General features: G+C 36.1%; 1 protein-coding gene across 2 annotated transcripts in view; it reads right to left on the bottom strand.

Annotated features, from left to right (window-relative positions):
* Positions 1 to 13609, bottom strand: part of LOC107666215 (TBC1 domain family member 22B) — a 154923-nt gene that overhangs the window by 64081 nt on the left and 77233 nt on the right. For both annotated transcript variants that reach the window (XM_016457430.1, XM_016457429.1), the window contains exon 10: positions 9353 to 9459. In XM_016457430.1, coding sequence (XP_016312916.1) covers positions 9353 to 9459 — 107 coding nt within the window. The remainder of the gene's footprint in view (positions 1 to 9352; positions 9460 to 13609) is intronic.

Below are 13609 nucleotides of genomic sequence, written 5' to 3' on the forward strand. Positions count from 1 at the left end.
GTGTTCCCCCTAATGGTTTATAAACAATTTTAAAGGGGCTCCACTTCTCTACAACCTTAATTAGTTTATGGTCCTCTGGCTTACACCCCTAAACCCCCTCCTATCCCACCGCTGACAAAGGAACCAGTAGGGGGTCTAATAGTGGTGTATTAACCTTACTGAGTGGGACAATTTACGGACTACTGCACTTGTTTAACTTCTCCCCAGTAAACTATACATAATAAAGTGAGTGGTGCAATTTTAAATAAGTAAAAAAACAATCTCAAGAGGCACACTATTTACAATGTCACGTGCACATTATATTTATTTACTGAGTACTGTATTTTCAAAAATAGCAACATTTATAAACTATATAATATAACAAAGGTGTAAAACTTTGAATATGATCAGAAAATGAGGATCATTGTTTTATTACAGAAATGGGTAACACTTTAGTACAGGGACAAATTCTCACTATTAACTAGTTGCTTATTAGCATGCCTATTATTAATATACTGGCTGATTATAAGTACTTATAAAGCACATATTCTGATTTTTGAGACAATTGTCATAGTTAACGGTTTGTTAATAGCGAGAATTAGACCTTAAAATAAAGTGTGACCCAGAAATGTTCTGGTGACAGTAAAATATGTGTTTGTATCAGAACCAATCATGCAAAATAAAAGCTCTGTTGAATGTGTAATATCAAGTATTCAGTAAATCATGTTGATTAGAACTTAGTGCAAAGGTCATTGAGAAACACAGTATATGTGCTAACATTGTTTATAGCACTTACACTCACCTGTTTTCAAATGTGATTATATTTTATCAATAATTTGGCAAAGAGACTGCACATAAGATCAAAAAATATTTTTATAAAAGGACATTCAGCAAGAGTTTAGCAGCAGATGCTTGAGGCTCACATGGGGCAAAAGTGTGAAATGTCTGCAGGGTGGAAACAAAGAAACGTGAATGGAACAGTTTGCAGCATATCACACATAAGACAACAGAGTAAAGGGTAATTATGAAAGTTTGTTTCAATTGTCCTTTGGGAGTCTACGTCCAATACTTTTCAAGGAGACTAGTATTATGATAAAGTAATGAGAAATAAAATCTATTTCAGTTTGAATAGGTCATTTTCAGGCCTTAAAATGGGGTTAGGGTCAACATGTAGTGCTTCAAGTACACTTTGCTTGCACTTCTGATTTGGGATTAGAACTACAATCGGTTGATCTCCCATATATTTAACCACTAGGTCACATCAACTGATGCACATGCAATAATTTTTGTTGTTCTGCAATTAAAAATATTTCCGTAGTTCTCCAAGTCAGCATGTGAGATAAAAGTATACAAGAGTAAAAAGAAAAACCACCTGGGCTTAACAGATGGCTGATATGAGGCAGTTTTGATCAGAAGTTTTATTCTGGTTCTACGTGTGAGAGCAGTATAACAAAAAAAAAAAAACTGAAACAGCTGGAAGCCCTTGGGTTTAAAGATAGGTGGACGAACAGTGTGGTTCAAGAAGCCCAGTAAAGAGAAGCACTGATCAGAGAAAAAAGGAAGAGCAAAGACGAGTGAGGTATCGGCAGCGCCAACTGTGAAACAGATCACAGCAGAGCTTTATGCATGAGCTCAATAATCTGCCTCCATCACACTCTCAAGCCTGTAGATATAAACGCACCTATCTGCCCCTCTCAAGCATTTTCTGTGGGTCCCCATCACCTCTTATCTGGCTTATGCCTCTTATTTGGCTTATCTCCATCATGCAATGGGCTTTTCCAGAAATATATACATTCTTCTCACCAACCCACTTTCACTACACGAAGTATTTGTGTATTTGTATTTATACACACACACACACAAGATCGATCTTTATTTGAAGTTAACAGCATTAGAAGTTGTTTTGGGTTTGGCATATAGTGTATTAAGCAATAAAGCAATAAGCCCTGAAAGGCCACACTCTGTGACCACACTTTAATTCTATATTAATTTAATTCTATATTAATGTGCCAAGATACTACAAACCAGTTAGGCTAATTAACTTTAAGTTCTGGCCCGTTGACTTGATTGACAAGCAGCAGAAAGTGCTAAAATTCTGAACTGCGCTACTTGCTAGATAAAAATCATATTGCTTAGTTCAGTATTAAAGGAATAGTTTTAAAAAAAGTTAATTTTCTCATTCTCATATCTTTCAAAACTAGCATAATTTTGTAAAACTTTCAAAAACGTTTTTTTTTTTTTTTGTGCATATAAGATCAACGCGGTTCAAAATAACAATGGTCCCCAATGATTCTTATTATATGGGTGCAGAATAATAACAACAATAAATAAACTCTCTCTCTCTCTCTCTCTCTCTCTCTCTTATGTGCATATTCATGCTACAGCAGGTTTTTCAAATAAATGCTGTAGTTTTGAACAAAGGAATTCTGAGGGGGAAAAAATCAGCTTTGCCATCACAAAAATAAAGTATATTTTAAAATAAATTTAAATAGAAAGCACTCAGAGAAAATGTAGCTGGCTGTGATTTGACCAAATATTATGTTGTAAAATTATGATACTGTATTGCTAGAAACATAATATACACTTGCTTTGTAAATAAAAGTTCAACACAGCTAATATGCACTCTTAAGGTACTAATATGCACTCTTAAGGGGTAAATAAAGTATAAAGGTATACATTTTTTCAAAAGTACCACCCCAGTGACAACTTTTGTACCTTTTTGTTTTCTTTAGAGTGTATCAATGGTATATAAATTATGCCTTTAATCACTCAAACACTGGACCCGGACCAAGCAATCTGTCCAACAAGTTGTAGTCTGACATATGGCCTCCAGTGTCAAATCACGGCTGTTGTGCCAGCATGTGTGTCAGCACAGAAACACAGCCAACCTGCACAAGATCAGCTATGTTCAAGTGAGCATCTGGTAACAGTAAGCTGATCTTAGATTTGAGTTTCTGTATATTAAAGCATGTAAGGGGAGTATGAGTGAGCGGTCACTGCGTCTTATAACAGCTGTCTCTCTGCCAGTGTTTTCCCTTGAGTCCTGCTGTCATCTGTCATACACTGGCTTTAAAGCTGAAGTGTGTCATTTCTGCACCACCAGCGTCACCAAACGGAACTGCAAAAATAATGATTGCTTACAAACAGGTTTCTTGAACACTCCTAATCTGCCATTGGTTAGGCAAAATGCTCAACTCGCGCCATTCGTTGAGTGTCCAAAAATGTATGACTCAAAATGATCTGAAAAATGTAGTTGTTGTTAGTTAGTTAGGCCCTATTTACACTAGTGCGTTTTCGTTTTAAAATGAAAACTATCCTCGTCTACACTGGCGTTTTCACTACGTTTCAGAAACAATCTTTGTCCACACTACACAACCGAAAATGCATGTCGCATGACCATTCATGCATGTACAACCACAGATATGTACAGGTAGATGCCCTATTATTTAGATGGTGGATGCGTCTGCGTACTTGGAGCAGTCGAATGGGGAATCAACCTATACATATCTATGGTTACAACAATGAGCATTATGTTATTGTTTACACGGTCGTCAAGAATACGCAGAGCGAATGTGGGCAGCCACGTCATCGTTATCAAAATTCTCCGTTTTGGTTCATTTACACTGAAACGCAACCCCGGAGTTTTGAAACTAAAACGGGGTCTGCGGCATTTTCGAAAGTCTTGGTTTTTGAGGGTGGAAAATGCAGGAGTAGTGTAAACGACAGGAGTAACCGTAGCAAAAGTTATGCATTTTAAAACGAAAATGCACTGGTGTAAATGCAGCCTTAGTTAATTTATTCCATGCTATTAAATGACTGGGGACCGTAACTTGCAAAAGCCCCAAAAAAGCATCATAAACTCATAATCATAATACTTAAAAAGGCAGTATTTTAATAGTATTTCAGTAGTATTTTAATATTGGGAATGAACAAACAAAAACAAATGAATAATTAAATAAATAAACTTCAAAAAGTAACAACTTTCTCTTTCCAAAAGCAGTTTCCCAGAAGTGGGTTTATCTTTCAAATTTCATTGGCGTAATGGTTTCCAAAACATCACTGCGCCCAAAGCTCCACAGTCGGAAGGTCATGTGTCGACTATTAACCTCTACACAACACACTAAACACCTCAGCGTTCACCGTGAGAGGAGAGTAAATTACGTTCTTGCTGACAGGAAGTCTCAGATCTACTCCGTCTCCGACAGGCTTCATCTCCTTCCCTACACCATGACTGACTAAAGTCCAAAGGTCTCCTCCTTCAGCTGCTGCTCAGTGTGTGTGTTTACACATCAGCTGTCCTCGTTAATTTCCTACACTTGGAGACGGCGAGTATCACGGTATGGTGTTTCGCGAGAGATGCAGTTCAATTGAGAGCAAGTCATTCTTGAGAGAGGCTCCAGACTTTAAAAAATTGCTGGGAGCCTGTGGCTTCTAAAGTAATGAGTTTGTTTTAATATTATATAAATTTTTATGTGTTTAATAAATAAACCTTGTTCTGTTTTTTTTTTAAAGAATATGTATATCTGTCCAAAATAGAATAAAAGCTAAATGTTGTGCTGATTATGGTTCCAAAGTTTGTACACCATAAGTTAGCTTTCTACCATCTCCAACATTCACATATGATTGTCAAATGTTGCCCCCTGTTGTTATTCACATTCAATTTATTAACCTAATAATACTTATTAATGCCTTCTAAATAAATAAAAAAAAATGAATGGAATCAGCAGTGGAAATAGTTGGTAACTCATAAAGCCTTTATGTATAATGCTTTATAAGGTATTCACAATGTATGTTGTAGGGCTGGGCAAAAAATCGAATGCGATTTTCATGCACATCTCGTCACTAAAGCCGCTTCTGGTGATTAGTAGTAAATCTACAGCACGTGCTTTCAGATGGAGTGGCATTTACTACACAGAGCTGTAGATCACTGACAAGCTACACAAAATCGCGTTCAAAATCGCAGGCGATTCATTGCCAATTTTTTGCACAGCCCTAGTATGTTGTAATGCCTTACATATTTTCATAAATAACTGTAACCAAAGTTAAAATGCATTACAATATTTGAAGGTTTGTTTTAATGAATTATACTCTCTAAAGGTGTAACAATGAATACATAAGTATTATAACTGTGGTTACATTTATTCATGAGATCATACAATGCATTATGAGGTACATTACAAGGAAAAGTCAATGCATTAAAAATACTTAATGTACTATATATAAAGTGTAACCAAACTTACCTGAAGACTGTTCTCAAATAAATTCATATAAAACCATCAAACTAAAAGCTAACTATACTATACTTGTAGTAAAAAAAAAAATTATTCTACACAAATCATGTGAATGGACTATTTTAATGTAAGAAAAGCTAATTCTGCCCAAAAAGGAAAAACATTGGTTTTCGAGGGGTGTCTCAACCCAAATAATAAGCAAAATACAATTATTTAATCATTTTTAAGCATAAAACATTATTCATAACCAAACCTTTTACAGACATAGTATTTAAAGACATTCAGTGTAAGTAAATAAGTAAATAGATAGATAGATAGATAGATAGATAGATAAGTAAGTAAATAAGTAAATACACACACACACACACACACACACACACACACACACACACAGATAATCCTCACCTCCCACTAATAGTTTTGATTAAAATACATTGTATCCTGTCAGATGCTTGCATTCCCTTAAAACCACTTCAAAATTACAATTATATTCAAAACAATTACAATTACAAAACCAGACTACGCTAAATATGGCAATAATATTTTGAACAATAATAAAGGAGTAATGGTTCCTTGTTCAAATCAAAAAATGATTTTTATTAATTTTTTTTTTTTGAGGCTTGAAAACTCAGTAGCAACAATTCACAGACTGAGCAAGTCTGATTCAAATCACTAACTCACGCACAAGTTTGTGTAACTGTTTTGTGAATCTTTTTTGATCACATAGGCCTACAGCATTTTCCTGACTCTTGCCAATGGCAGCCTCATTTTTTAAATTACAGTCGCAAATTTAAGCTAATACAGTTAGGCCAATAAATGCTGCGGCTTGCTTTTAGATGAAAGAATTGTTTTGAGAAGAAACGCAGGCTGCGGTGGTCCTTCAGAACGACCGTGTTGATTTGCAATATGAGATGAATAGAGACAAACTCCCACAGTCCTGAGGCAGAAGCTGCTTTGTGGTGTCCTGGCCTGAGGGTTGGACTTCACAGATAATGGCTTCTGCAGTGAGCTGCCTGCTTTAACACCCATTTCTCATTTCCCCTCTTCAGGGCTGAGAATACAGATGGATTTGCTCCTAATGGATCCACACGTGTACACACAGCAACCAGCTCAGCTAGCAAGGGACAAACAATGCAGTCATTTTTCCAGGGGCTTAAGGTCTTCCTATTAATAAGTCATAACCCTTCAAGCAAGCATTTAGTTTGACTTTAAAGAGAACAGACTGCAGAGGAGGACAACCGCTGGCTCATAGCTGCATGATCACAAAAAACTCTCCCAAATATGCACACTATCCTCTTTCTGTTTTAAATGTGGTACTTTCTGCTGAACAAACGAGTGTTGTTTTTCATATCCTTCTCATGACTAGTTATTTTTTAAAGGAATGTTCCGAGTTCAATGCAAGTTTAAAATAATTAAATATTCCTTGCCTAAATGTGTTTTTTGTTTAAAAAAAAAATGTTTATGCACTTACAATGGAAGTCCATTTAAAAATATATATAACTTGTACATTAGGTGTTCGAAAAACAGCAATATCTCTTTGTGATGGCCGAAAGCAGGCTTAAGTATCTAAAAATCACAAATATGGAATGACACATGAGAATATGTGACCACACATGAAAAATGTTACATGCATTTTAAAAGTAGTCACAATACTAAAAATGATGCTTGTGCAATAAAATCACAATTTAAAGTATTATTTAAATCGACCAAACTACAGGAATTACTGCAAAACCAAAACTTTATCCAATTAGGACAATAGTCCCAACACTAAAAGTCCGAATTATACAACTTCACAGCTCAAGTAAGATATAACTGTGCACAGAAGAACACCTACAAGCCATACTTGCAAATGCATTACAGTAAATGCAATCTGTGTTTGTTTTTACAAACTGAGGAACTATTATCTGTGGTTATCATCAGTATGTCAAAGAAACTATTCATAGAGCTGTATTTGTTGAAACTATTCATTTGTTGCCGTATAGCTTTGAATACTCTTTTAACAAAGGTTGACGCATAAACAAAACCCCTTTTATAGTTATTCCTGAATATACATCATAAAGTGCCATCTAAAATAATTATACATGACAATAGCAATGATATCACTCTCTATTGTCAAACACAGGAGGGAAATAAAATACTTGTAATTAACAATTTTTTCTACCCTACGCTTCTAAATGCAAGCGCTCTCCTGAGACCCGAACACAATTACGCATGGCTGAGACTATAAAATCACGCTAAAACTACACTCAGAGTTATCAACCACTCAAAAACACCGACACGCACATGCAGAGAGCACGGTGCTGCCGACGCTAACAACTTGCGAGCAAGTGTTCAGAGCTATCAGCTGCCATGGTGTGAAGGTGTAAGGAAAACAAAGGGTGGAGAAAAATCATTAGCACCTAAGAGAATCTGCTTTGTACACACAAATTACCGCAGTAATTAGAGACAAAATACCACAAAAGCTTTGGAGGGCCTGGAGAGCATTTCAATCTAATACCAGTGAGGAAAGTTGATTCTCTGCATACAAATGCTCTTTATGTGTGAAGAGACAATCGTACATTCCTGCCTATACGCACTTCAAACACGTCGCTGTAATTGGGTGTTTCTTCAACTGTGGGCGCTTTGGTGTCTCAAGGGTTGAATTTTATAAAAACTAACAGGTTTCCATTTTTTTCCTTTGTTTTGTTACGGTCTTCAATATGTTTTACCTTCATTAGTCTTTTTTTTTTTTTTGCTACTTTTCCCAGACTCTGACTTTCAATTTTCAAATGTTAAAATCTTCGGGTCTTTAAGAAAAAGAAAAAAAAAAAAAAAAGAAATGTCCATTGTTAGATGTTAGTTTAATTATGCTATGGCATGACATATGGCATATGTAGAAATTTATGTAAGGCAAGATAAAACAAAAAAAAAGGCTTTAAAAGTATTATTTCGTGTTAACTATTGTCTATAGTGTTAATATACAGGCTACCATTTTATGTCACACCTTTGTATGATGTGAGCTTCATTATATTTTCATTAAATAAAATGCTACAGTATTTAACATTTCCTTCCTATCGGCAAATGATGATTCTAAAAAGAAAATGCGCCTAATGTCGGTTTGCTATAGTAATGAACGTAACTTTCACGCATCTGATTAACAGATAAACCTTGTGCTCTTATTTTATGGTTATTGTTAATGCAGTGGTTATTTTAACAGTTTCCTTCATACATTCGGTTTAATGACATTGTTAAAGATAATTTATCAGATTAATAACAGATTTTTATTTATTTATTTTTTGTAGACTAAGCTCACCGCAGTGCATTTTGGCATTGGCTTCTCCACCAATGTCACTTTAGAATTTTGCAAAAATAGGCATATTAGGCATATACATAAGCCTTAGCAAAACGAGAGTTTCAACGCTCAAAAATGTGGAAAACATATTTGCTAAACTGTTTGCATAACAAGGGCAAAAACAACAAACTGTCCTTTTCTCCTACTGTTGGACGCTGTTAGCAGACAAACAAACAAATTAACCATTTAAGTGAAAAATGTGTTGTAAGTGAGTTTAATTTCTTAATTTTGAGTTTAAAAGTCCACAGGGCCAAAAGTGTGCACAGTTGCAGAAACACCCAATTACAGAGTCTTTTATCAACAAGGAGGAAAAAATTGACAGAGCAGGTCGCACGGGAATCTTTTGCTGTCTTCTGGGGGAGAGCGCTGTAGAAATATGGGGATGAGGACTGCAACCACCTAGCTTTATACCGCAACGTGTGTCCCCATCTCTGCTGCGTAAACAGCACGGGTGTTTTATGGCCTTAAATCAATTAGAGACGAGGAAGGCAAGACAAAGTGAATGTGGGGCGGGGGGTCGCTTTGCTTTCCCATGACAATTCGAGCACCGCCAGGCCCTTTGGATAAGGAGGTTGCGTCCTGCCTGTGGTGCGGAGTGAGAATATTCATCATGAATTTTATTCCTGGACAGGCCGAAACGGGACGGGGCACCTACACGCAGGGGAATCTCGCTGCGACACATTCGTCTCTTTCCCAGCGGTGCTCTACTCTCTCACACACACACACACACACACACACACACACACACACACACACACAGACAGAGTGAATGTATCAGGCCCGCACGCTGGCAGATAGGGAATCAATTTACCTGAATCCCGTCCAGGAGCTTGCTCATGCACCAGAAGCTGTCAGCCTCGATGTTCCGCAACACCTCTTCCTGCAAGCTGGAAACATTGAAATTTTCCACTTCTTCCTCTGCAAAGAGCCAAAAGACAAAAGAAAATAAGAAAGAGACAGAGAAAAAGAATGAGAGTGAAAGACAAAGAGGGAGAAAAATGGAGGAAGATACAGTAAAAGAGACAAAAGTATAGAAAGATTCCTTCTACATACTATATGGACATCTTCAATGAAAGAGGTGGTAGAATTCTACCAGTTTTGGGGGCATGCATAGAGAATGCATTCTTATGTTCAAAAACGGTTTTAAAAGATCTTAAAACACACACAAACACGCACAGCAGTTTCTTGGAGTTGTCACAGAGAAATGTCGTTCAGGATAACTGAACATTACCAAGGGGCATTTACACTCACAGTGATTTGCAGTGCCAAAAGCACAATCTTAAACACATAATGCTCAACATAAGATGCAGAAAAAAACAGAAAAAAAAACAGCAATGTGCACTTGCAAGACATTAGCAATTAAGCATTTTCTTGCACATTATTTTAAAGTCAATACATTTGTAAAAGGTAAATAAAACAGTAAATAAATAAATACATAAAAAGTGAAAAGAAACACCAAAAAAGTAAAAAAATAAAAAATAAACTAATCATGAAAGACAAGAGCCTTTTAAAGGGGTCATATGACGTTGCTAAAAAGAACATTACTTTGTGTATTTGGAGTAATGCAATGTGTTTATGCGGTTTAAGGTTAAAAAAAAACATTATTTTCCACATAATGTACATTACAGTTGCTCCTCTATGCCCCGCCTTTCTGAAACGCGTCGATTTTTACAAAGCTCATCGGTCTGAAAAGCGAGGTGTGCTCTGATTGGCCAGCTATCCAGTGCGTTGTGATTGGCTGAATACCTCAAGCGTGTGACGGAAATGTTATGCCCCTTACCATACTGTGATGCCCTGTGTCCCGGCGCGACAAGACAAAAACAATAAAACCCATTACAAACGAGGCATTTGTTGCATCCAGTGGGGACATAATTACTGATTATAATGACTTATACTGTCTTTTTACACGTTGTGCTGCGTATCGCGCTGCGTAAACATAAAACCATGTCTGGAGAAACGACAAACAACAAGTGCTACTCTACACTGCTCAAAACTCCCGTTTGAATTGTCAGTGGCAAATTCTTTAAATATAAAAAACGTACTTACAGGCTGTGGGTCTGAAGCGCCAGACTGTCCTTGCAAAGATGGAACTGCACCACTTTATAGAAACAGACACTGGCATTGTAGGCTACTCTCCCATGAAACAGTCCTCATCCTCCGCAAAATGCGCTGCACACATCTGAATAAGCGGCGGCAGGCGGATTCGACGAAGGAGCGGCTGGCGGGCTTGTAGCAACCACATGTGACGACCCCAGGCTGGACTCCGCTTCTTCCATGGTGAAAGCCGATCCGGCGATCCACAGCACAAAGTTGTAGTATTTCCTCTATATATATATATATATATATATATATATAAATTTAGTATATTATATATTATATATATATTTAAAAATACATACATTTTTTATCAATATAATTGATATTTTGCACATTTTCATTTGCTATTTTTGATTTGGTCACATATTTTGAATTTGTCTTTACTTTTATATTTATTGTGTGTTTGTCATTTTAATTAGGTTTTATTTTATTTTATTCTTTTATTTTATTTTATTATTTTGTGTTACTTTACTTTTTAAATGAAAGAAACCTCCAATTCGAATTTGATAACCTGTTTGATAGCATGTTTGCCCAGGTCAATACGACAATGTATGAAAATCATAAACAGGCAAATATTTACCATATCAAACTCCCAAATCAGTTTATTCACTGAACATCAGAATGATTTTCCTAGAGCAAATGCAAACGCAAGTGTAGATTTATTTAGTAACCACTGTGAACAAGTCAAACCACAGCTCTGACAGGAACAAGTCACAGGTTGAGCAGAGGAACGGTATCACAGAACTACACACACAGTTCTGCTCCGTCTCCTTGGCAACATGGGTCTAACCTTAAAGAGTACGGCGAGCTCTGGCTGACAGGACCAGTGTGCTGCTGGGAATATTTGCAGTGCTGCAGTTTAGCGAAAGGCTGTCCAGCTTCCAGGCCGCCCACTGCATTAGTGCAGTCTAAAATGCCACTGGCCGTCTGCGCTCGTCCTAGACGCTCATGAATATCTGCTGTCTGACAGGTCACAGCGGAGAGGAAGCCACGATGGAGTATGATTCCCGAGGTAGGGCAAAAAAACGCTAAAGTCTGAATGACCTCCAAATGGCGGACAAACTCATTGTGCTTTCACATAACAGCCTTCTGCTCAGGAATGAAAGTACTCACGAGGCTTTCAAAGTGTGTGTGTGTGTGTAGGGGGGTGGGGGTGGGCTGTAATAAGGCAGTGTTAATCTCTCCAGTTGTGAGAGTCCCTAAACAGCACTTTCACTCATCACAAAACAAGGACACGCAAAGAGGAGCAGATCAGAAGAATGCATAAAACAAGCCAACAGCACCTCCTGTGGTCAGCAGTGGAGTTGCAAGTAAATTACTTGTTTATGGTATTAGCAACAATCTTGTATACTGTAGCCCCACTTTGGAGTGACATTTAAAAATGCCTGAATGTCATTGCAGGCAATAACATTAACCCTTTAAAGCCTGACATATTTTAAATATTGAAATTGAAAAAGTTAATTGAACTTTTGGACGATAATAAACACTGGGCTTTTATGGCTAATATACTATTATATAGTGAGAATATGAAGCTGATTGAGGATGAAAAAAAAACCTACATTTTAATCAGAGGCCCAAACAGCTGCTGATATTTTTTATTATTTATGTGACAAGATAATATAAAACAAATGTTGGTAACACTATGTATAATACATTATAAAGGGTTATTAAAGAGTATAATGAATTACAATTATTCATAATGAGCATTGTAATGCATTATATCTTGTCGTAAATAATAACTGAATTTAAAATGCATAGTGTAACAATGAATTGATAAGTGTTATAATGTATTAACTGTGGTTACAATTATTCATGAGATTGTACAATGCATTATAAGGTGCATTAAAAAGACTTAATGCATTAAAGCTACTTTTATAATGCACTATACATAAAGGCTTTAAGTAAAGTGTTACTAAAATGTTATATAGAAATAATATAACTGATTCTGATCGTTTGTAATGCAAATCAATGAGATATTTATACAGTACAGCAGAGTGCTTACATAAATTTAATATAAATATCAGTTGTAAAGTGACTTTAGTCCAGTAAATGTTAATTTTAAAATGTTGATATCATTATAAAAGTTATTGTTATGTTTACTTCACAGCAAAAAGACAGAAGACAAAGAGTACCACAACCTGAAGGGGGATGTTTTTAAATGATACTAGAGGGCCATTTAAATACTTAAAAGTATAAAATATCAATTAGATGACAGAACGAATGTAGTGTAGGTTGTGCTTTCTGCAAATTTTTTATCATGTTGATAGTTTAGAGGCCTTATAAATTTGCATATCAAAAATGATACAATAGGCTTCACAAAATAAACAAATAAATGTTCAAGAAAGTGTCTTTAAAAAAAACTTTTTTTTCAAACAAATGCAGATGTTATTGTTTGTTCATTTCTGTCAAACGCTAGTGGAACATGTCCACAATTCGCATTAAATAAATCTGTGGTTAATACTGTGACACCTGTGTGAACTTTAAAAAGCATAGCAAAAATGACTAAAATCAAAGCAAGTAGCATCTGCAAACAAATGATCCTAATGATCCTTTCTCAGAACTAACTTATCTTTTCAACTGAATATAATGACATTAATATTTTAAAGTGTATCTAAATATATTTTTGGAACAATCATCCTTAAAGGGATAGTTCACCCAAAAATGAAGATTAGCCCATTATTTACTCACCCTCAAGGCATCCTAGGTGTATATTACTTTCTTCTTTCAGACGAATCCAGTCGGAGTTATATTAAAAATTGTCTTTGATCTTCCAAGCTGTTTAATGGCAGTCAGCGGGTGTTGCAGTTCATCAGTCCAAAAGAAGTTAAATAAAGCGCATCCATCAATAATAAAAAAAAGTGCCTCACACGGCTCCGGGGGTGAACAAAGGCGTCTTGTAATGAATCGATGCATTTTTGTAAGAAAAATATCCATATTCAAAACGTAATAATCACTTTAATCTAGCTTGAAA

Source organism: Sinocyclocheilus anshuiensis, unplaced genomic scaffold (genome assembly GCF_001515605.1).
Source record: "Sinocyclocheilus anshuiensis isolate Anshui unplaced genomic scaffold, SAMN03320099.WGS_v1.1 scaffold1016, whole genome shotgun sequence".
In the NCBI taxonomy this organism is placed as follows: Eukaryota; Metazoa; Chordata; class Actinopteri; order Cypriniformes; family Cyprinidae; genus Sinocyclocheilus; species Sinocyclocheilus anshuiensis.